The sequence below is a fragment of the Rana temporaria genome, chromosome 3 (genome assembly GCF_905171775.1).
Source record: "Rana temporaria chromosome 3, aRanTem1.1, whole genome shotgun sequence".
Classification (NCBI taxonomy): domain Eukaryota; kingdom Metazoa; phylum Chordata; class Amphibia; order Anura; family Ranidae; genus Rana; species Rana temporaria.
This window is the reverse complement of record NC_053491.1, coordinates 119,734,996-119,758,632: the sequence shown is the minus strand read 5'-3', so window position 1 is coordinate 119,758,632 and position 23,637 is coordinate 119,734,996. Positions and strand designations below refer to the sequence as shown.

Genomic DNA, 23,637 nt, shown 5'->3' with positions numbered 1-23,637 from the left:
GTTTCCACATAGAGCTACAGTGCCTTGAAAAATTATTCATACTTCCTTGAGATTTTCCACATTTTGTTATGTTACAACCAAAAACTTAAATGTATTTTATTGGGATTTTGTGTGGTAGACCAACACAAAGTGGCACATTTCTTGTAATAGGAATAAAAGTGATCCAAAAATTGTATTTATTTTAAAAAGGGACAGTGTAAAAATACAAAAGTAAAATAATTTTTTTTTTTTTAAAAAGGGCACCCAGTCACTCCGAGCCTCCGCACAGAAGCGAACGCAAGTCGCGCCCACATATGTAAAATGGTTTTTAAACCACACATGTGAGGTATCGCCGCGATCGTTGGAGCAATAGAAATAATTCTAGCCCTAGACCTCCACTAACTCAAAACGTCACCTGTGGAGATTTTTAGGTGCCAACGTTTGTCACTATTCCACGAGTGGGCGCAATTTTGAAACATGATATGTTGGGTATCAATTTACTCGGCATAACAATTTTTCACAGTATATGTGTATTAAATACATTTATATATATATATATATATATAATATTAATATATATTTAATGCACCTAAAAATCTCCACAGGTGACGTTTTGAGTTGGCAATAAGTTGCTAAATGTTGTACCTTTTATTAAATGTAACCATATTGCTACACTTAGAGGCGTCTCTTCTCTTTTATACTCATTTGTGACATGACGCTACTCTGATAGCAAGACATTGCTTGTATATCAAGTCAAAATGTTTTAAAAAAAATTAGCTTGTCTTGCAAAACGCTCTCAAACCAAGGTTTTACTGTATAACCTTATGAGTCTCAGGAAAACAATCATTTCAAATTGGACCTATCCTAAGATTTTTCAAAAGTGTTCAGTTTTGGCCATCGGTGTAGATCAAGGCTTTCACTGCTAGATATGAACTGTGGTACCAAACGCTGCCGTTGATTTACTAAAGAAATGAAGCGTTTGCCACATGATTGGTTATTCACACACAGGTTTTCCTTGTTTATTGTCATTCACTTTGGTACGTGAACGGCTTTCACTCGTTTAGTAAATCATTCTCAATATCTTTTGAACGATTAAACATATTTTGGGCTGTCATGGGCAAATTTTACTTCGGCGAACAGTTCCTGTCGTGGGTGAAGCTGTTATATTGTTCGCCCAGGGTGGTGATTAGGGAGGCAGGGCATGTTTCTAAGCCTTTTACCCTGCATAAGGGTACTCGTCAGGGGTGCCCGCTGTCCCCTCGCCATTGAGCCCATGGCAGCCTTGATTAGAGCAAACCAGAAGGTGAGGGGACTACAATATGGGGGGGATTCAGGAGAAAATTATGTTGTACGCCGACGACACCATGCTGCTTTTGACAGAATTCTCACCGCTCCAGGTGAGCCTCGTGATGATCAGGGGTTGTTGAACCACCAGGGTGCTGGCAATGCGGTAATGGCAAAAAACAAAAGCTGGACAGCCGCACTCCAAAATTTTCTTTAAAAGAGATGTCTTTATTTTCAACTGTGCATACAGTCACTGCAAGCCCACAAAAATCAGTATGGCCAGCGTTTCGCACTGGCGTCAGTGCTTAGTCATGGCTCATGACTAAGCCATGACTTAAGCCATGACTAAGCACTGACGCCAGTGCGAAACGTTGGCCATACTGATTTTTGTGGGCTTGCAGTGACTGTATGCACAGTTGAAAATAAAGACATCTCTTTTAAAGAAAATTTTGGAGTGCGGCTGTCCAGCTTTTGTTCTTTTGTTTTTTACCATGCTGCTTTTGGGTGACACAGATGGCTCTCTGAAGGAGGCTATGGAGGTGGTCGGCAGGTTTGGGTCCTATTCCGGCCTAGTCATTAACTGGACCAAGTCCTCTCTTCTGCTGCTGGATGATATCTCGGGTGGCGGGGAGCGGACAATACACAAGGTACCGGTGTCCACTGGATTTAAGTATCTTGGCATCCAGATTACTTCCGAACCGCGTGATTTTTCTCTCACTTAACTTGACACCATTACTAAATAGAATTTGAGACAAAGGTAAAATCTGGTCTCGTCTCGGGATGTCCCTGGTAGGCAGGGTCAATCTTATTAAAATGATTTTCATGCCCCAGCTCTTATACCTTCTTCACAATACCCCTATGGTCCTCCCTCTAAAAAATTTCAGGATTATTTAATTCCCTTTTTAGGACCTTCATTTGGTAGGCCAAGTCCCCTAGGGTGAAACTGGAGCAGTTTCAAAAGCCTAAGATGGCGGGAGGCCTTGCCCTCCCTAATCCTTGGGTCTACTATTTGGCGGCTCAGGCGCAGCACATTGCCAGGGTTATGCCGGAGAGTCAGGTTCTTGAGGGGGGTGGTGGGCAGTCGGATCCCATTAGGGCCCGGATGTGCTACGCCACTGGCCTCGACAGCATACCTACTGGTATGGAGGCCTTGGCGTATGCATTATCCAACAAAAGGTTTCCCACATATGCGCTGCTGCAAAAAATTTGGAACAAACTTAGACAGTTGCAGGAGGTGGAGGGGTTCACAGGTTACAGCCCGATATGGGACAATGGGTACTATGAGGAGTTGCTCTCACTGGATTGCGGAGCACGGTGGAGGAGGCATATGAGACATATTTTTGAGGCGGGTGAATTTATCCCCTTCCCAGAACTGAGGGAGAGGTATCACCTCCCACAGTCCATGCTCTTCCAGTACATGCAGTTGAGACATGCTGTGATGGCACAGGCGGGGGGGCCCCGTGGGTTCTTTCGCAAACACCAATATTCAAATTTATGGCCGAGGTGACCCAGTTTTTAAGGGCTTCATTTCTAGCGCTTACTCCATGATTCTAAATATATACTTGGAGGGTTTTCCCCTTGCGGTATCTACTAGGTGGGAGGGGGACGTTGGGACATTCGAGGATGAACAATGGGAGGAGGCACTTCAGGCTCCCTGAATGTGGCCCAACGGTTATCCCAACTGTACATTGTTCTCAGAGTGCATTACACGCCCGACAGGCTGTTTAAAATGGGTGTGAGATCGGACTCCGACTGCCCTAGATGTGCAAGGGACCATGGGGATCTAATTCATTTGTTGTGGTGGTGCCCCAAGCTTCATATATTCTGGTCAGTGGTCGTGGCTCTTATTAACAGAGTTTATCTGACTACCATACCTATTGACCTAAAACCATGTCTTCTTGGAATTATGGACGATATCCCAATGGACGATAATAGCAGGCAGGCCATATTGAGAGCTTTATTTCAGGTCCGTAGACTAATCCTTCGGCATTGGAAGGCGGTTGATCCCCCAACGTTGAAGGAATGGATTACCCAAATGGGTGACACCATAAGAATGGAGAAGTATGTCTATCAGCTTAGGGGGTTGTCCGAGAAAATTTGAGCAACTGTGGACCCCATGGTTAGATTCCCCTGGCCTGTCCCCGGTCAATTTGGTCATGGACAGGTTGCTTGGATAGATGAGGGGCGACCAGCTGTGATGCGGGGAGTTCGGCTCATTGCTTATATGCGGTTCAAGTACTGGGGGGGCATATCCTACGAGACTAGTGCCTTTAAATAGTAGTGTCAGACATATGTAATGTGCTATGGCAGAGAGGCTGTTGTGCTTATTGTTTGATTGTATTTTTTGAGCTGTCATCTGCACTGTTGGAATGTTTTGGTGTTCTAAGTATGAGCTGTGAACTTGCTGTGATTTTCTTTTCTGTTCAATAAACATCTGTGATTTAAAAAAAAAAAACATATTTTGAAATGATTTCCATTTTGCCTACAGAATATTGTCATTATATAGTTGACATCTGTATGCTTGAAAAAGCTTTTCATTTCAGGCTGTTATTTTATCCACAGAAAACTGATACCAAAGTCGACCTTCACTATTCTGGATGACCATATCAGTCACTACCCCCAACTGGAGGATCCTACTGGCTTCTTAAATGCCTATCTAAGCTTTATCCATTCATTCTGAGGGCTCTTCCGTTCCAGGTGACAAGCTGTGGTGTGAATAAATGCGATAATAATTTCCATGACGTTACAGCTCGGCTGGCACTGCATTCACATACAAGTGACTATAAATATCTCGGGGATGGCAATTCGGTCGCTCTGTCTAAGCACATGAGCCATTTTCCATTGCTTGCCATCTGAGAGCATGACATAAAGCTGACCGATCAGTTTTAGAGGAATACTACCCTCTCTATTTACAGTGTCTGCTGAAATGTAATGTATACATGGTTAGGTGGTGTTGGCAGATAACGACCTTGTGAGACACAATGCATTAACGCAAGCAAACAATAGATGGGACTTTTTGGTAATTCCCTCTAACTTGGAATATTGCAGGCTTTAGGGGCACGTCTTGAAACGGAACAAAGCAGATGTTTGACTGTTACTATCTGCAGGTTTCATCACAGAACATATTGCTGACCTAGAACTTTGAAGACCACTAGTTAACTTTTGGAGAGTTAAGTCAGCCATAGACTTTGGATCTTGGCCGGTCCCTGCTGATCCAGCCGAGATACAAACTATGTATGGGCAGGCTGGTTGTACCCAAGTTGATCAATGAACTTGGGTTCAAGCAGCCTGACCGATTTTACAAGCGATTTATTGCTAGCAGCTATTATAGCCACTATCAGTAATCCCTGTGGTCTCCCAGCGGGGACGGCTCCCCCTGCCCCAACTGACTGTTGTGGAACTTGTTGATGGGGGAATTGTGTGAAATCTCTCAATCTATGGCTGGTTTTAAAATAAGGCCCCTTTCACACGGACAGACCGTTCAGCTCCGCCTGTCAGTTTTGACAGCAGACCTGAACGGCTGCTCCATGCATCTCAATGGAGCGTCGGATGTCAGCGGAGACCTGTCCGCCGACATCTGACCCGCTAAAAACAGACATATGGGGATACGTCCATATCGGATCGGGTGAGATCTGATAAAAACGGACATGCTGTCCGTTTTCGTCCGATCTTTCCATAGGAGACAGCGTCGCCCGACAAGCCCCTCCCCGCTCAGTGAGCAGAGGACCTTGTCATCTGCCAGCTCAGCGAAGATCAACTGACTGATCTCCTGCTGAGCTGGCGGGAGCAGGCGGACTCCGTAGTGACGGAGTCTGCCTCGTGTGGAAGGGGCCTAAAAGGTTAGTAGTGCCTTTCATTTTGTGTTATTTGCCACAGCATTAGAGGGACTGATGTTTAACTAGTATTTTTTTAAATGCATTGTTTGTTTTTCATTATTGAGATAATTAGTTTGGCTTTGAAGCTCAACGTGAAGCAAATTTGCAGTCTCTTGGTATTTCAGGGATTTGTGTTCACATACATTGAGCCATAACAGTATAATGCGGATTGCGTTATTCTCAAGGGCTTTAGGAATAATAAGCTTTTCTAAGTGTAAACATGTACTTTTATAATGACTAAACTAGTTTTGGAATATTTTTTTTTTTTTTGGATTGGCTGTGCATTAAGAAATCTGATAAATAATACTGGGCAAATCACTAATCCTAGCAAACAATTAGAATCCATTGTGTATTGCAATATTTGCTGTAAAGTGAATTTTGTTCAGTTGCAATGGATTACTGCGCTTTTCTCCTTGCTTGCTTTACTGAATAAACCGGCTTAATGTACCCGTCACCTACCTGTATGTATTGTAACAAATTTGCGGATATTCATTAAACTCTGCTGTTCAACTTAATAAATATGAACAATAATGCAGAATTTTTCAGTGTATATATTGAATTTTACTAGATGTATTTCTCATGCATAAATAGCTGCAGCTGAATACCCGAAAGTATTTCCTGCCTGTGGCTCTGGCACACACTCTTGCATATGTGAAGCACCATTTAGGCATGTTTTGCCATAAAGTGTTAATGGCAAACTGTTTTAGGTTTGTGAGTCCTGTTTGTTTTTGTATTTTTATTTTATTTGTATAATTAACAATCTTCCTTTTTTTTTTTTTAAATAAACACTTATTTCCTGAAAGACAATTCCCAAAGCACCATGGGCTAGCTAAAGAAGAGTACAGGAGAAGAATCTCGCTTTTTAGGCTCTGTTTTGTCTGATAGGGATATGAGTCCCTAGTGTAGTGACTCATTGAGTAAACAGACTTTTCAGGAAATCAGAAAGCAATAGGGCTCCTAGAGCATTGACTACTGGCTGGCAGAATGCAGTTTTTGTTTAGCCCTGGTCATAATGATAAATTAAGTGAAGTAGTCCTTTTAATGTTCCACCTCCTCAATGAAGCCTAGGTAGTAGGGCTGCAACTAACAATTATTTTCATAATCAATTAGTTGGCCGATTATTGTTTCGATTAATCGGATAATAGCCTTTTAAAAAAAAAATAGCTTTTTTTGGGCCAATTTGTTGCTGGGCAGATTACAAAACACAAATTGCCGCAAAAACACATTACATGCTTTTCTGCAGTTTCTCCATTGAAGTATATTGAACAAAAAAAATAAAAAATAGCACCGTTTGCGTTTAAAAAGTCCTTGCCCTTTCCAAATACGCAGCAGCTGAAAATGTGAACGTGTCCCATAGGAGAACATGTAAATGAACTGTAGTGTGTTTCTGCAAAAAGCACCAAAAAACTAAGGTGTGAACCCAGGCCTGAGCTGTTTAGTAACATAATGGGGTTAAAAAAAAGGGATTTTTATAAACGGCTTACCTGTAAAATCCTTTTCTCGTAGTACATCACGGGACACAGAGCGGCATAGTAATTACTATGTGGGTTATAGAGTCTACCTTCAGGTGATGGACACTGGCACTCTCAGACAGGAAGTTCCTCCCTATATAACCCCCTCCCCTAAGGGAGTACCTCAGTTTTGTAGCAAGCAATATTATTCCCAATTTTTCCCCAAGAGGGGCGGGTGCTCTGTGTCCCGTTATGTACTACGAGAAAAGTATTTTACAGGTAATCTGTTTATAAAAATCCCTTTTTCTCTATCATACATCACGGGACACAGAGCGGCATAGTAATTACTATGTGGGATGTCCAAAAGCAATGCCCAATGAGGGGAGGGAGAGCTAGAAGAAGGACCCAGAGGTGCCACCAAGTGCAGGGATCTTAAAGAGCGGCCTGTAAGACAGCCTGCCCAAAGGCCAGGTCCCCGCGCCTCCTCACGTCCAGCTGATAAAACTTTGTGAACGTGTGGACTGATGACCAGGTTGCCGCCCTACAAACTTGGGCCATGGAGACCTGGTGCTGTACTGCCCAAGAAGTCCCTAAAGCTCTAGTAGAATGAGCCTTAATAGAAGCCGGAGGCTCCTTACCCTTCAGGCCGTAGGCCTGAGCGATTACTTGCCGAATCCATCTGGCTAGAGTGGCTTTCGATTTTGCCTGCCCTTTTTTGGGCCCATCCGGCAGGATGAACAAAGTATCTGTTTTTCTAATTTGGGCCGTAGCCATCAGATAAACCTTTATTGCTCTTACCACATCTAAAGCATGTAGTAACCTTTCCTTTCCTGAATTTGGTTTAGGAAAGAAAGACGGGAGAATCAGGTCCTGGTTCAAATGAAAGCTTGAGACTACCTTGGGCAAAAAGGTAGACAAAGGTCGTAGCATGACCTTGTCACTATGTACTATTAAGTAAGGTTCCCTACAGGAGAGAGCTGCCAACTCTGATGCCCTCCTGGCTGAAGCCATAGCCACCAGAAAATCTAACTTCCTGGACAGCAGGATCAAGGGAATTTGACCTAAGGGCTGACAGGACCAAATTTAGGTCCCATGGACACAAGGGGAGTCTGACCGGAGGATTTATCCGCAGAGCTCCCTGTAAAAAGGTTTTGACCAGGGAATGTGTGGCCAACGGTCTCTGAAAGAGCACCGACAATGCCGAGACCTGGCCCCTGATGGTGCTGACAGCTAGTTTCATGTCCACACCATGTTGCAAGAATTCCAGGATTCTACCGATGACAAACTTCCGTGGATGCCACTTCTTGGCCTCACACCAAGAGACATAGGCTTTCCACACCCTGTAGTATATCTGCCTAGAGACTGGCTTTCTGGCACTAATTAGAGTAGAGAGTACTGACTTCGACAATCCCCTTTTTCTTAAGACGAAGGATTCAGCCGCCATGCCGTCAAACTTGCTGGCTGCAGAGGTAGAGGCCAGGGGTCCCCGACTGACATCTTGACTATCAGTGAGTACCATGATCTCCGTGGCCAAGCCGGGGCGATCAGGATTATGGGTTTGCCCTCTATCCTGATCCGACGCAGGAGTCTGGGTAACAGCTGCAGCGGCGGAAAGGCATAAATCAGGGAAAAACGGTGCCAAGGACATACCAGAGCGTCTGTTCCGCAAGCCCAAGGGTCCCTTGGCAGGGAAACGAACTTGGGCAGCTTCGTGTTTAATCTTGAAGCGATCAGGTCCACATCCGGAGTACCCCATCTCTGGCAAATGGTCCGGAAAACCTCGGGGTGGAGAGACCACTCCCCTGGGAACAATTGCCGACGGCTGAGATATCTGTATGCCAATTCTCTATGCCGGGAATAAATTCTGCTGACAGGCATGGTATGTGGGCTTCTGCCCAAACAAAGATCTGATCCTCCTCCCTCTGGACTGACCGACTCCTCGTGCCACCCTGGTGGTTTATGTATGCCACGGCCGTGGCATTGTCCGACTGTACTCTGACCGGGGTGCCTTGCAACCTGGTCGTCCGAACCCTTAGTGCCAACCGAACTGCTCGAATCTCCAGGAGATTGATAGGCAGGAAACTTTCAGAGTTTGACCATACTCCCTGCTGGGATAAGTCCCCAAGGATCGCTCCCCAACCTGTTAGGCTGGCATCCGTGGTGACTACCTTCCAGGCTATTGGATTGAAGGATCTTCCCTTTCTTAGGTTTTGGGGTGTCAACCACCAACAGAGGCTCCCCCTGACTAACGGGGCGAGCGCCATGGGACAATCCAAGGACGGAATCTTTCGGTTCCATTTCGACAGGATCGGACTTTTGTAATTTCCTTGAGTGGAATTGAGCGTTGGGTACTGCCTCGAAGGTTGCTACCATTTTCCCTAACAGTTGGCTTTTGCCTGCTTAGCAACGATAGTATAATCAACCTTAGGGAATCGACCTTTGCCTGAGGCAAAAATATCTTTTGCTGGGTTGTATCGAGGTGTAAGCCTAGGTATTCCAGGCCCGTCGTTGGTTGCAGGGCCGATTTGGCCCTGTTTATGACCCAACCTAAGGCCTCTAAATATTGAACAGTGGTTCGAACTGCTCGCTCCAAGCTGGGGGCTGAGTGATCTATCAGCAACAAGTCGTCCAGATATGCCAGAATTGGGATTCCACAGGTTCTTAAATTGGCCAATACTGGAGCCAGGATCTTTGTGAAGACCCTTGGGGCTGTGGCCAGACCGAACGGAAGTGCCACAAATTGAAAATGGTGCTGACCCACCGCGAACCTCAAGAATTTGTGGTGACCTGGGTAGAGGTAGACCGATATGGGTTTTTCTATGGCCGATGCCGATATTTAGAAATCGGGGTATTTTAGGCCGATTTATTTATTCCCCCCCCCCCCATTTTGGAAAATTTTAACAATTTAGTTAAATAACAAAGAAGGAATACAGAAAATTGCAAAAATTAACCATTTATTAAAACAACAGAAGTACACAACACATTTCCAGTCAGTGCACATGTATCTTAAAAATACACAAACACAGGTGAGGTAATCAAAACTTTTGAAAGAAATCAACAGCAATAGATAATGAACATTAATGAGGTAAGTTTGTAAACAATACAAAAGTGCAAATTTTCTTAGTTTTAGGCTTTCTTCTTCAGTTCCAGTCCCTCTCTTCTCTTAGTACTCCCAGTTTAAAAGCTTCAAGTTGTAGTTCAGGAAACAGTCTCTCTGCATTTTCTCCAGTGAGCCTGCTCCTCTTCTTTTTATAGATAATCCCAATCTCGCTGAACACTCTCTCACTGGGAACAGAAGAGGCAGGTGGACAGCGAAATTTTCTTGCCAGTGGTGCAAGGTGGCACAGGCGGGATGCATTCTGTTTCCCCCAATCCAGTGGCAGACCAGTCCGTCGGTCTATGAGTGGCTCTCGGAGGTACTTCTCCAACTGTTTGGAAATTAAGTGCTCGTTACTTTCTTCAGTAGGAGTTCCATGAGCCCCCAAAATGCTTTTGTACATTTTCTCCAGAAGACTGGGTTCCTCCTTCTCCTCTTCTACCCTTGTCCTGGTCCGTTTCGGTTCTGGTCCTTCATCTCCACTTTTTTGTTGCTCGGACACAATGCTGGTGTACTCTTCTCGCAGCCACGTTTTTGCTTTGCTGACTGTGTCCCCTGCAAATACATGGCCCTTGTACCGAGGATCAAGAAGTGTTGCCAGCACCAAACATTTGGTATCCTCTATCTTAGAAAATCGACTCTCCAAGCTTTGCCACATGGTTTCTCTAAGTGTTTTTTTATCACCCTTGTGGTGTGACCCTCTGCCTGAAGCACCATCTTCAGCACAGCTATGCATGGGATGATGCAGGAGATGGATGCCTCTGCCTTGCTGATATCCAAGGTCGCTTCCTCAATGGGGGGCCAGTGTATCTATTAAATTTGAGATGATATCCCATTGTTCTGCTGGAGGTGTGGTAAACTTGCCATGTTCTGCTACATAAAAATTCAGGGCACACTTCTGCTCCAGCATCCTCTGCAACATGTGTAATGTGGAGTTCCAGCGGGTGGGAACATCCTGAATGATGCTGTGCTGGGGGAGGCCAAGATCTTTTTGGATGGCTCCAAGACGCTGCTTTGCAAGCACAGAGTGGCTAAAGTGTGTAGCACAAGTCTTTAATTTGGCAATGATGTCCCCCACTACTCGCTGACTGCTGATGCCCTCTTTCACCACAGGCTGTAATGTGTGTGCACTGCAGCTTAAGTCTGGTATATCTGCCAGTCTGAGGCCTTTAATCATGTTGGCACCACTGTCTCGCAGCACAAGCACCACTCTGTCTTGGTTGATGTCCCAATCATTGAGCATGCTAAGAAACATCTCCCTGATATAGTCCCCAGTATGGGAGCCAGACATAGCCTTGACATTTAGAATGACTTGTTTCCTTTCCCAGTTGTTGTCTATAAAATGACATGTTAGGCTCATAAGCGATTCTGTTTCTCCAGACCAACAGTCTGTTGTGAAGGACAAATAGGGGCCAGCATTCTCTGTTGCAATAGGGTCTTAATTCACTGCGTAACCTTTTTGTACACGCTGTCCAGCATGTCTGTGCGGTAGTATTTGTCACTTTTGATCGAATATCTTGGTTCTATTGTTGCCAGCCAATATCTGCAACAACTGTAAAGGGCTGGTTGTCCGTGACAATCATTTCTGTGATTAGGGTATCAATTTTCTTGCACCGGGGATCAGTATTTTGCCATTTTCTTTTAGCATCAAACATCTGTACTACAGTGGGCTGAAAGTTGTATGAAGAAGCAGCTGCTCAGATGATTCCAGATATTTGTTGTATTTTTAGCCTTTCCTTTTTCTGCTCCCATGCTCAGCAATTTCTGGCAGATATTGCACTTGGCCTTCCCCGATGTTGGCTCACTGAAATACTGCCATACTGGGTTTGATTTATTTTCAGCCATCATTAGACTGTAATTATTAAAAAAAGAGAAAGAAAAAAATGTTTTAGTCATTTTAAAGGAGGGGCGGCTGGTGCTCAAAATTTTATGGGGGCGCAAACAAACTGAAAAAAAACCCCACCAAGCGCAGCCACCGACAGACCTGGGTAACAGACGGGTAACAGACCTGAGCACCTGATTGGCTGAGAGGTGGTTTAGTGTTAGGAAAGCGATTAATTCGCTTTCCTAACACAACTCTGAGTGAACAGCGAGCGCCCAGCATGGCGCCCGCTGTTCACCTTTTTTGATGCCTATTAGAGCCTATGGCTCTAATCAGGTGCTTCAAAAAAAATACCACACCGCTGTAATTCAGGTGCCCTGGCGCCTGACAAGGGGCCGGCAGCGGCAACCATAGATAGATTCATGCATTGCATGAGAAGAGAGAGGTGGCGGCACTCGTGTGCCCCATATAGATGCACCGCCACTGGGGTACAGAGAGGTGGCCGTAGAGGGGGGTACAGAGAGGTGGCCGTGGAGGAGGGGGGTACAGAGAGGTGGCTCCACAGCCACCTCTCCATATTTATTGTCAAGTTTCAGGTGCCCCCATCACAGTGCCCCTTTACACAGGTGTCCCCATCGCAGTGCCCCTTTACATCAGGTGTCCGCATCGCCCCTTTACATCAGGTGTCCCCATCGCATCGCCCCTTTACATCAGGTGTCCCCATCGCATCGCCCCTTTACATCAGGTGTCCCCATCGCATCGCCCCTTTACATCAGGTGTCCCCATCGCATCGCCCCTTTACATCAGGTGTCCCCATCGCCCCTTTACATCAGGTGTCCCCATCGCATCGCCCCTTTACATCAGGTGTCCCCATCGCATCGCCACAGTTTTTGTTATTAAGGGTGCCCCCATCACAGTGCCCCTTTACACAGGTGTCCCCATCGCAGTGCCCCTTTACATCAGGTGTCCGCATCGCCCCTTTACATCAGGTGTCCCCATCGCATCGCCCCTTTACATCAGGTGTCCCCATCGCCCCTTTACATCAGGTGTCCCCATCGCCCCTTTACATCAGGTGTCCCCATCGCCCCTTTACATCAGGTGTCCCCATCGCCCCTTTACATCAGGTGTCCCCATCGCATCGCCCCTTTACATCAGGTGTCCCCATCGCATCGCCACAGTTTTTGTTATTAAGGGACACTCTGATGGGCACAACAAAACTTTTATGTTAAGGGGAACGCTGATGGGCATATTTTTAATGTGTACGCTGATGGGCATATTTTTAATGTGTACGCTGATGGGCATATTGTATGTTAAGGGGCACTCTGATGGGCAAATTGTATGTTAAGGGGCACTCTGATGGGCATATTGTATGTTAAGGGGCACTCTGATGGGCATATTGTATGTTAAGGGGCACTCTGATGGGCAAATTTTATGTTAAGGGTCACGTTTTTTTGTGCCCATCAGAGTGCCCCTTAACATAAAATGTGCCAATCAGGGTGACCATTATTTTATGTTAAGGGGTATATTTTTAATGTGTATGCTGATGGGCAAATTTTATGTTAAGGGGCACTCTGCTGGGCGCATTTTATTTTAAGGGGCACGCTGATGGGTATATTTTAATTTGTACGCTGATGGGCTTATTTTATATTAAGGGGCACTCTGATGGGCAAAACAAAATGTGTCCATCAGTGTGCCTCTTAAAAAAAAAAAATATGCTCATCAGTGCACACATTAAAAAATATACCCATCAGCGTGCCCCTTAAAATAAAATAAAATGCGCCCAGCAGAGTGTCCCTTAACATAAAAAAGTGCCCATCTGTGTTCGTGTTGACAATAAATATATGCCCATTAATAGTGAGCAATTAATTAAAAACGCATATGCCACATACCGAATGCAGGGGCGGATGCTGCAAGATAAGCCGAGAACGAGTAGCAGGGGGCGGGGCGCGCACTGGACGTCACCCCCTCTACTCGCAAGGAGAGCCAGGAGAAGAACCGGGAACCAAGAGCAGCAGGGGGCCGGGCACGCAAGTGACGTAGGAGACAGGCGTGGCCCCTACTCACAATGCGAGCAAGGAGTGGACAGCGAGCTGCAGGGGAAGGAACGTCACGTCACGCCCCTACTCGCCAGCCGTACGCGCGTGTAGACTTCCAAGGACCTGCCGTGAGGAGCAGAGGCCATGCGGGAGCGGGGGCACTGGTGACTGCTGGTCAGTTCAGTACTTCAGGGCAGGCGGCCATGCTGGCCGGATATTGTAGCTGCGAATCGGCCGTTTTTTTTACAAAAATCGGCCGATGCCGATTTAAAAAAAACGGTCAAATATCGGCCGATATATCGGTCGACCTCTAGACCTGGGTATATCGGGACGTGGAGGTATGCGTGCTTGATATCTATGGACGCTAGAAAATCTCCCCCATGCAGGGATGCGGCTACCGAACGAATGGATTCCATCCGAAAGGTCTGAACAACCATAAATTTGTTACTTAGGGGAAGGCGATCTAGCCCGTTTCCTCTCAGGAAGGGAGGCAGCAATTAAGGCTGCCAATCTCTCTTCCAATCCCCCTCAAGGTGGTAGCCAGGACTTCTTCTGTAACAAACACAGGGGCTGGCTGAACAGGGCCTGCTACAGCACCAGGCAAATCCATCGGCTCTACCCGGACACTGCACTCTGGTCTTCCAGGGGAGAGAGGTGCTGCTGAGGCCTGGCCCAGATCCTTTGAACCCGATGGGGACCCCCTAGGTTTCTTTGCCGCTTTAGCAGAGCCTGCCCCCTTGGGAGCCATTTGCCTAAACCCAAGGTACTTCCTCTGTATTCAATACAGATCAACAGGCCGCAGTAAAGTCTTCCCTTATGTAGTGAAAAACAACTACATAGGAAAACTTGTGGAGCTACCCATAGGCTGAAGCTTCCACCAGAAAACTGGAACTAGTGAGACCTGTTTTGGGGGAGGAGGCTAAAGGCAGGTACTCAAAATGATGTGTCCAGACTTGGGTTCTCAGCCCCTGAACAGGTACATTTAGGGTACCTGGGTCCACCAACCTGAAAAAACTCCTAAAGAGTCAAAGGCGCCGACAGCCTCTGGAAGCGCACGCTCTGTGTCTCCTCCACCACCGCCATCCACCGGCGTTGTGCCTCTGTTGAAGAGACGCTGCCTGGCTCCGCCCCATCATGCCGCCCCACGCCTATAGAACACGTGTATGCGTGTGAGCGTGACCACGGCGGACTGCTGAGGGGGAGCTGCAGCCAGGGATGGAGACCGTGCTGCAGGGGGGACCCGAGGAACACCCAGGCCGACCAAATTCCTCAGGCCAGTAAGCTTTAGTGCTTTTACCTCCATAATGCACCTTGTACCTGTTAGCCCAACAGACCACTAGAGCCAGGCAGGGGAAAAGTATGGGTTACAAAAAACAAACCATCCTGTCTCAACAGACATAGTGGTGGATATGCCCATGCATAGCAGCATAATATAGGCTTACCCATAGTCCCCTTAATGGAGAACCTGCTGACGGACCAAGTCCCGCAGACCCTCCACTTACCTGTCCACGCTGCAGGGTATTGCCAAAGCAAGAGGCCCAGCCTTCACCGTGGGCTTTGTCACCGACCTTCAGGGACTGGGGTCCATAGCAGGTCACCTCTCTCCTGGACCCATATAGCATCCTGGCAGCAGAAAAAACATTTGGTCCTTTAAACTGACCAATGCTCTGGAACCCAGGATCCAGCTCTACAGAGAAAAGCATTATAGGCAAAACGCCGTTCTACCCGGGGCCCGGGTACCATCCACTTTGGCTATGAAGCACCTTGGACGGATCCGGTTTAAACAGCGTTAGCTAAGCCACAAAGGACCTAGACCAGCTTCGGCGAAAAAACTGAGGTACTCCCTTAGGGGAGGGGGTTATATAGGGAGGGACTTCCTGTCTTTGAGTGCCAGTGTCCATCACCTGAAGGTAGACTCTATAACCCACATAGTAATTACTATGCCGCTCTGTGTCCCGTGATGTATGATAGAGAAACAAAAATAAGTACAAAAAGAGCAAATAATCGCTACTCTAAGGGGTTCATTTTCTTTATCGTTACATCACGGGACACAGAGCGGCATTCATTACTATATGGGTTATATGGAGTACCTTCAGGTGATGGACACTGGCAATCTCAAACAGGAAATGCCCCTCCCTATATAACCCCCTCCCATAGGAGGAGTACCTCAGTTTTTACGCCAGTGTCTTAGGTGTTGGTCATGGTTTAGCTTGCCTCCGCATCCTTGGGATTAGGTGAGCTAACCGGTTCTGTCCAAAGGCCTCAGCGCTAAAGTGGTCAGTAACCGGACCCCAAACCCTTGGGGTATAGCCCATAATGCTTTTCTTTTTAGAGAGCTGGACCCTGGGCCCAGAACTTAGAAACCTTTGGGTGCCTAATGTTTCTGTTGCCAGAGTGCTATATGGGCCCAGGACAGTGGATCCTTCATAGGAACCCAGGGCCTGAAGGTCTAGACATCCCCACGGAGATGGGGGAAGATTGGGCCTCTTGCTTGGCAAAGTCCTGCGGCATGGAGCAGGTAAGTGAGGGGAAAACTTGCGGAACTTGGTTCTTAGCAGGTTTTTTCTGGGGGGTCACAGGGGACATGCCTAAAGTTATGCGCTGCATCTGGCAAACTAGTCACAAATCTTAATGATAGGATGGCTCTATGTGTATTTTTTCCCCATAAGAAGTGACCTCCCTTGTAGTGTTGGAAAAGCATTTGAGTAGGGCCTGTGTAATATAAAGTGTATGTGTGTGTCAGAGAGCTATGCTTACCTGCAAGCCTCCAGGCGATGCTCCATCAGTCTTCCTCCTCAGAGCCTGCAAAGCAGGCAAAACGCTGACCTCCTCGTGGTTCCAGCTGGAGCACAGAGGCTCCCTCCCCCCCACCCCCCCCCCCCCTATCGGCGGGCGCGCGCGCGCGTTCACGTGTTATAGGCGCAATTCGCGCCGTTTAGCTGAGGGGGGAAGGGCGGGTCAGTGGTTTAAGGAAGGGGCGGCCCTTCCTTTTCGTTCCAAACAGCATTTGATACATTGGAACAGGGGAGGAAAGACCAGAGCGGCAGCACGGGGCGCCGAGGACACACAGTGGCCAAAAAGAATATTGCAGTCTTCAGAAGACTGTTTTCAAGCCTAGAAATAGGCTGTTTCTTTCCATCTCATAGTTTTTCTTGCAATACTACTCAGGGGGACAGAATGATTTTTCTTTCCTGGATTTGAAACAAAAAAAAAAAAAGAAAGATTGAAAAAAAAAAAAAAAAAGTCATCTAGGGGAGAGGAAGCATTTTTTATCCCCCAAACAGGTGTTTGGGCAATTAACTTTTATAGTTCCAAGTACCAATAGGTAGCAGGTGTACCTCGGTATTGTACCATGGCATCCGGGTCAGAGGGTACAAGAGGTGGGGATTCCCCCAGAGAGTCTGAGGTCTCGGACAAAGCTATGCCGCTGCTTTCCCCACAGGGAGCCTTGGGGCCATCGGGATCTGGGGCTGGAGCTGGCGCGGGTCAGTCCAACCCTAAGATGGTCACGGACGAGGTATTACTCACCTCTTTAAGAGAGATGGAGAAAAGAATGGGAAAAATGATAGCCACAGCTATGCGGGGCAGTAAACGGATTAGATCTCCGTCGCCCGAGCGTGGACCCTCAGAAGAGGAGCTCCTTTCCTCAGGGGAATTGGACGATCTCTTGGACAAGGACCAAGTAGGTTCAGGGATCGAAGATCCGGATACAGAGGAGTCTGGAGCAGTCTCCCAAGGGGAGGGCTGGTGGATTCAAGCCTTAACGGACTTGGTCCATAATGCATTCAACTTGCCAGTACCAGATCTCCAGGTATCGACGGTTTCAGCTTTGGGCTCACTGAGGGCGCCTCAAAGCAATGCAGTGTTTCCGATCCACCCTCTATTAGAGGGAGTTTTGTTCCAAGATTGGAACAAGCCAGATAAAATCTTCTTACCACCTAAAAGATTCTCTGCCCTATATCCTATGGAAGATAAATTTTCCAAGAAATGGGCTACTCCTGCAGTGGACGCAGCCATCTCATGTGTTAACAAGTCGTTAACATGCCCTGTAGAAAACATACAGGTATTCAAGGATCCAGTTGATAAACGCTTGGAAGCACTACTTAAGAACTCCTTCACTACGGCAGGGGCAGTAGTACAGCCAGCTGTGGCTGCGATTGGGGTTGCTCAAGCATTATCGGATCAAATTAAGCAGATGCTTAAACTTATTCCTGCCCAGCAGGCAGAAGAATTTTCGGATGTCCCTAGGGCCATATGTTTTACAGTAGACGCAATTAAGGATTCTATCCAGCAAGCGTCACGTTTATCGTTATCCCTTATCCATATGAGAAGACTCTTATGGTTAAAGAGCTGGGAGGCCGAGCCCCCATGCAAGAAGCTCCTGGTAGGGTTTCCCTTCTATGGAGGACGACTCTTCGGAGAAGACCTAGATAAATACATTCAGACCATTTCAAACGGCAAAAGTACTCTCTTGCCAACTAAGAAGAAGTTTCAGGGGCCTGCGTTTAAACGACAGTACTCCCCTGGGCAGGGGCCCTCTAATGCCAAACAGTATCGACGGCCTCCTGCGAAAGCAAACTTCGGCTTCAACAGCAAGTCTCAAGGACAGGCTGCTAGAGGCAGAAAGCAGTGGTTTCGCAAACCAGCAAAACCAGCCCCCAAGCCCTTATGAAGGGGCGCCCCCACCCACGAAGGTGGGGGGAAGGCTGCGACTCTTTTCAGAGGTTTGGGAAGCCAGCATTCCCGACGAGTGGGTACGGTCTTCCGTGGCCATGGGCTACAAATTAGATTTCCTAAAGTTTCCTCCTCCTCATTTCCAGGAGTCGAGGATTCCAAACGATCCGGAGAAAGGAGCCGCATTAATGTCGGCATTAAATCATCTACTTTCCCAGGAAGTAATAGTAGAGGTACCAGTCCTGGAACAGGGGCTAGGTTTCTACTCCAACCTATTCATCATCCCGAAGTCCAATGGAGATGTCAGGCCAATTTTGGACCTAAAGATGGTAAATGCATACCTAAAGATCCGCTCATTTCGGATGGAATCCGTGCGGTCAGCAGCTGCCACACTCCAAAAGGACGACTTCATGGCGTCCATAGACATAAAGGATGCCTACCTTCATGTTCCAATTTATCAGCCACATCAAAAATATCTACGCTTCATGGTGGCTTTGCGTCACTTCCAATTCGTGGCACTTCCCTTCGGGTTGGCTACGGCCCCCCGGGTGTTCACGAAGGTCCTAGCTCCAATCCTAGCCAAACTAAGGATCCAAGGGGTCACGATCCTAGCATACCTGGACGACCTCCTAGTCATAGATCACTCGTCTCCCGGCTTGGAGCGAGCAGTGGCCCTCACGGTCCAATACCTCGAGAAGTTCGGCTGGGCTTTCCTGCCCACAAGGCAGTTGGAATATCTCGGCATGAGATTAGACACAGAACAACAAAGAGTGTTTCTACCTCTGAGGAAGGTCAAAGCCATCAAGGAATTAATCCTACTGGTTCTAAGCAAAAAGGAACCGACTATTCGCCTATGTATGAGGTTACTAGGCAAGATGGTGGCCACATTCGAGGCGGTACCATACGCCCAGAGTCACACTCGCATCCTGCAGGCAGCCATCCTGTCAGCATGGAGCAGAAGGCCACAGGCCTTGGATATCCCGTTGCCGCTCTCATCAAGAGTCCGACAAAGTCTGTGTTGGTGGTTAGACCCTCAGAACCTACTGAAGGGGAGATCTTTCAGCCCAGTGGCTTGCAAGATAGTGACCACAGACGCCAGCCTGACAGGCTGGGGAGCAATTTTGGATGGTTGCACTCGCCAAGGTACTTGGGCAAAGCTAGAGGAGCAGTTGCCCATCAACGTCTTGGAGCTCAGAGCTGCTCGACTAGCCCTCAGGGCTTGGACGTCAAGATTGCAGGGGTTCCCGGTGAGAATTCAATCAGACAATGCCACGGCCGTGGCATACATAAATCACCAAGGGGGAACCAGGAGTCAAGCCGCTCAGAGAGAGGTGAGCTTGATTCTCCTATGGGCAGAGGCTCATGTGCCCTGCATATCGGCAATATTCATTCCCGGAGTGGACAACTTTCAGGCGGACTTCTTAAGCCGCCAGACTCTATGGCCGGGGAATGGTCTCTGCATCCACAAATCTTTCAAGCACTCTGCCAAAAATGGGGAGTGCCGGACGTGGATGTCATGGCATCGAGACTCAACAAGAAGCTAGACAGGTTCATGTCCCGCTCAAGGGATCCGATGGCCTGCGGAACCGATGCGCTGGTTTGCCCTTGGCATCAGTTCAAACTTCTTTATGCGTTTCCCCCGCTTCAGTTACTACCCCGCCTGCTGCGCAGGATCAGGGTGGAGCACATACCAGTCATCCTGGTAGCTCCAGCATGGCCCAGAAGGGCATGGTACTCACTAATCCTAAAGATGGTAGTGGGAGACCCTTGGACTCTTCCTCTACGGCCAGACCTGCTATCGCAAGGTCCGATCCTCCACCCTGCCTTACGGCATCTAAATTTGACGGCCTGGAAGCTGAATCCCTGATTCTCAGGGGTAGAGGTCTGTCTCAGAAAGTAATCTCTACCCTAATCAGAGCCAGGAAACCGGTCTCTAGGGTGATTTATCACAGGGTCTGGAAGGCCTATGTAGGCTGGTGTGAGTCCAAGCTATGGCTTCCTCGCAAGTTCACCATCGATAGAGTTTTGAGTTTTCTCCAGCTAGGAGTGGATAAAGGATTGGCATTAAGCACAATCAAAGGACAGATTTCTGCTCTGTCAGTGTGGTTTCAGCGGCCGCTGGCCACCCACTCGCTGGTTAAGACCTTCCTTCAAGGGGTCTTACGTATTAAACCTCCAGTTAAATCCCCGCTTTGTCCGTGGGATTTAAATCTTGTTCTGTCAAGTTTACAGAAACAACCGTTTGAGCCGTTGGCTGAAATTCCTTTGGTTTTACTGACAAGGAAGTTAGTATTTTTGGTCGCCATAGTTTCCGCAAGAAGAGTATCGGAACTGGCGGCCTTATCCTGTAAGAAACCATATCTTATTTTTCATAAGGACAGGGTCGTTCTCCGCCCTCATCCTTCCTTCCTACCGAAGGTTATATCCAGTTTTCATTTAAACCAGGATTTGGTATTACCATCCTTCTTCCCTAAACCTACTTCCAGAAAGGAAGGGTTGCTGCATACCTTGGATATTGTCAGGGCCATGAAGGCCTATCTTAAAGCTACAAAGAAGATCCGGAAAACAGATGTGCTGTTCATTTTACCGGATGGGCCCAAGAGGGGGCAGGCAGCTGCAAAGTCCACCATTTCTAGGTGGATTAAGCAATTAATCACTCAGGCCTACGGCTTGAAAGGGTTGCCTCCTCCAGTATCATTAAGGGCTCATTCTACTAGGGCCATGGGCGCCTCCTGGGCAGCACACCACCAGATCTCTATGGCTCAAGTTTGCAAGGCGGCAACCTGGTCTTCTGTCCACACGTTTACAAAATTCTACCAGTTGGACGTAAGAAGGAATTCTGATACAGCCTTTGGGCAGGCAGTGCTGCAGGCTGCAGTTTGAGACCCTCGGATTCCGGGGGCTCCTCTTTTTTGAGTTAAATTTAAAATTTAAGATTATTTTTCTCAACTAAGTTGGATTTATTATGATTTGAGTATTTCTCTAAATTAAATCCTTTTGTCTTGGAGATGTTCTCCCTCCCCTCATTGTAAGCATTGCTTTGGGACATCCCATATAGTAATGAATGCCGCTCTGTGTCCCGTGATGTAACGATAAAGAAAAAGAGATTTTTAATACAGCTTACCTGTAAAATCTTTTTCTTGGAGTACATCACGGGACACAGAGCTCCCACCCCTCCTTTGAGGACCATTTTGGGAGGCATACTGCTTGCTACAAAACTGAGGTACTCCTCCTATGGGAGGGGGTTATATAGGGAGGGGCATTTCCTGTTTGAGATTGCCAGTGTCCATCACCTGAAGGTACTCCATATAACCCATATAGTAATGAATGCCGCTCTGTGTCCCGTGATGTACTCCAAGAAAAAGATTTTACAGGTAAGCTGTATTAAAAATCTCTTGTTTTACCGTGGGACAGTGAAAGTAATATTTACAGTAGCGATTTTGCTTTTTTTGTACTATAAAGGGCCATTTTTTTTTTGTAACCCTATTATGTTACTGGCCGATTAATCTATTAATTTCATAATCGATTAGTTGTTTCGGCCCTACTAGGTAGCAACGTACCTTCAGCCCCATTAGAATTCCATCAATTTGCGCCCCTGCCTCATGCCGCACATACCATAGGCTTTGTCCAGCTCTACTGCATATGTATGCCTCTTGGTCTATGCTTGCCTAGGTCTCATCTGTACTCATGGGGCCAGATTCAGGTACAAATGTGGCGGCGTAACGGATAGTCTTTACGTTACACCGCCGCAAGTTTTTCTCGCAAGTGCTTGGTTCACAAAGCACTTGAGTATAAACTTGCGGCGGAATAACGTAGACGTCCGGCGCAAGCCCGCCTAATTCAAATGGGGCGTGTACCATTTAAATTAGGCACGCTCCCGCGCCGAACGTTCTGCGCATGCTCCGTTAGTGAATTTCCCGACGTGCTTTGCGCGGAATTACGGCACCCCGACGTGTTTGTGAATGGCGACGTGCGTAACGTACTTACGCCGAGAAAAAAAAAATTAAAATTCGACGCGGGAACGACGGCCATACTTTAACATGGCTTGTGTAAAGTTAAGCCATGAAAAAGATTACTAACTTTGCGACGGGAAAAAACGATGTAACGCACGCGAGTAGCTTCGTGGATCGCCGTAAAAGCTAATTTGCATACCCGACGCTGGAAAATGACGCGAACTCCACCCAGTGGCGGCCGAAGTTTTGCAGCCTAAGATCCGAAGGCGTACGAAGCCGTAAGCCTGACGGATCTTAGCCAAATGCCGTCGTATCTTGTTTGTGAATCACAAATTAAGATACGACGTGGCAAATTTGAAAATACGCCGGAGTATCAGTAGATACTCCGGTGTATTTCTTCCGTGAATCTGGCCCATGGAGACCTTCAACCACCTAGAGGAGTATAAAATGAGCCATAGTAATGAGAAGGGTGAGTGGAATACATATCCATTATTTACTGGATGCGCAGTGAAAAAAAAAAAAATCAAGCAGGGTTTGAAGGCAAATGTTTTATTTCTTAGACTATTCGTTTCTATGGCCCATCTGTACTGATGGATACCCCTGTCATTATGCATGCTGACCACACCATTGAGGCTCTGGCCTGTCAAAATATAGTTTTAATCCTGGAGTTTTACTAGAACATCGAATAACATAAGTTGTGAAATAATTTGATTACTATCAAAGCTTGCAATGCATTTTTGTGCATGTTATCCATTGCGGCTTCAGAAGGTAACTTTGTATTTAATGTCTACTGTCCTGTCCCCTTTGATCAATTTTTTTTTTTTTTTTTTGAATATACCTGTTGTGTCCCAGTATATGCAAACATCTCTTATATTGAAGTTGTGTCCATCTCATTACAGATCTGAAAATTTTAACTGGTTAAAAAGAAATCTGAATATGTTCTTGTATTTGGAATGCAAACAAAGCGTGTGTAACGACATTTTGTTTTTGAAGAAAATTTAAATAAAAACCTTTTAATAATGAATGTGTACAAGTCTTTCTTTTTTTCTAAAAGTAATGTGCAAACCATGATTGCATTTCTCACCTTCCAGAATATGCAGCTCCTGTATGCTAAAGGAGAAGTCCACTTTTCTAAAGAAAACGAATACATAAATGCACTTTTTTTTTTTTTCCCAGCTAAAAAAAAATTGGCATTTTAAGTGTGTGGGGGGGGGGGGCTGTAACGCATTGCACCGCATGTGTTTTGCAGAACTTTCCGTGTGCCTGTACATCCCATAAGGGCAAACGGATACCCTGACAAGAAGAATGAATGAACGCCGTGGTAGTTCATTGAGAACTACAAGCCGACAGCCACAAAGGAGCTTGTAGCCCATTCACACAAACAGCTATATGGGTTATTTACTAAAGGCAAATCCACTTTGCACTACAAGTGCAAGGTTCATTTCAATTGCACTTGGAAGTGCAGT

General features: G+C 46.7%; 1 protein-coding gene and 1 pseudogene across 1 annotated transcript in view; one reads left to right on the top strand and one right to left on the bottom strand.

Moving 5' to 3' along the window:
- The window catches only part of MEST, a 72,159-nt gene extending 48,964 nt beyond the window's left edge, over window positions 1-23,195 (top strand). Inside the window, exons 12-13 of the mRNA XM_040343329.1 lie at window positions 3,826-3,960; window positions 23,071-23,195. Of these exons, the coding sequence (XP_040199263.1) occupies window positions 3,826-3,943 (118 nt within the window). The 3' untranslated portion in view covers window positions 3,944-3,960; window positions 23,071-23,195. The remainder of the gene's footprint in view (window positions 1-3,825; window positions 3,961-23,070) is intronic.
- On the bottom strand, window positions 9,724-11,599 carry LOC120931672 (annotated as a pseudogene).
- Window positions 23,196-23,637: the final 442 nt, after the last annotated feature.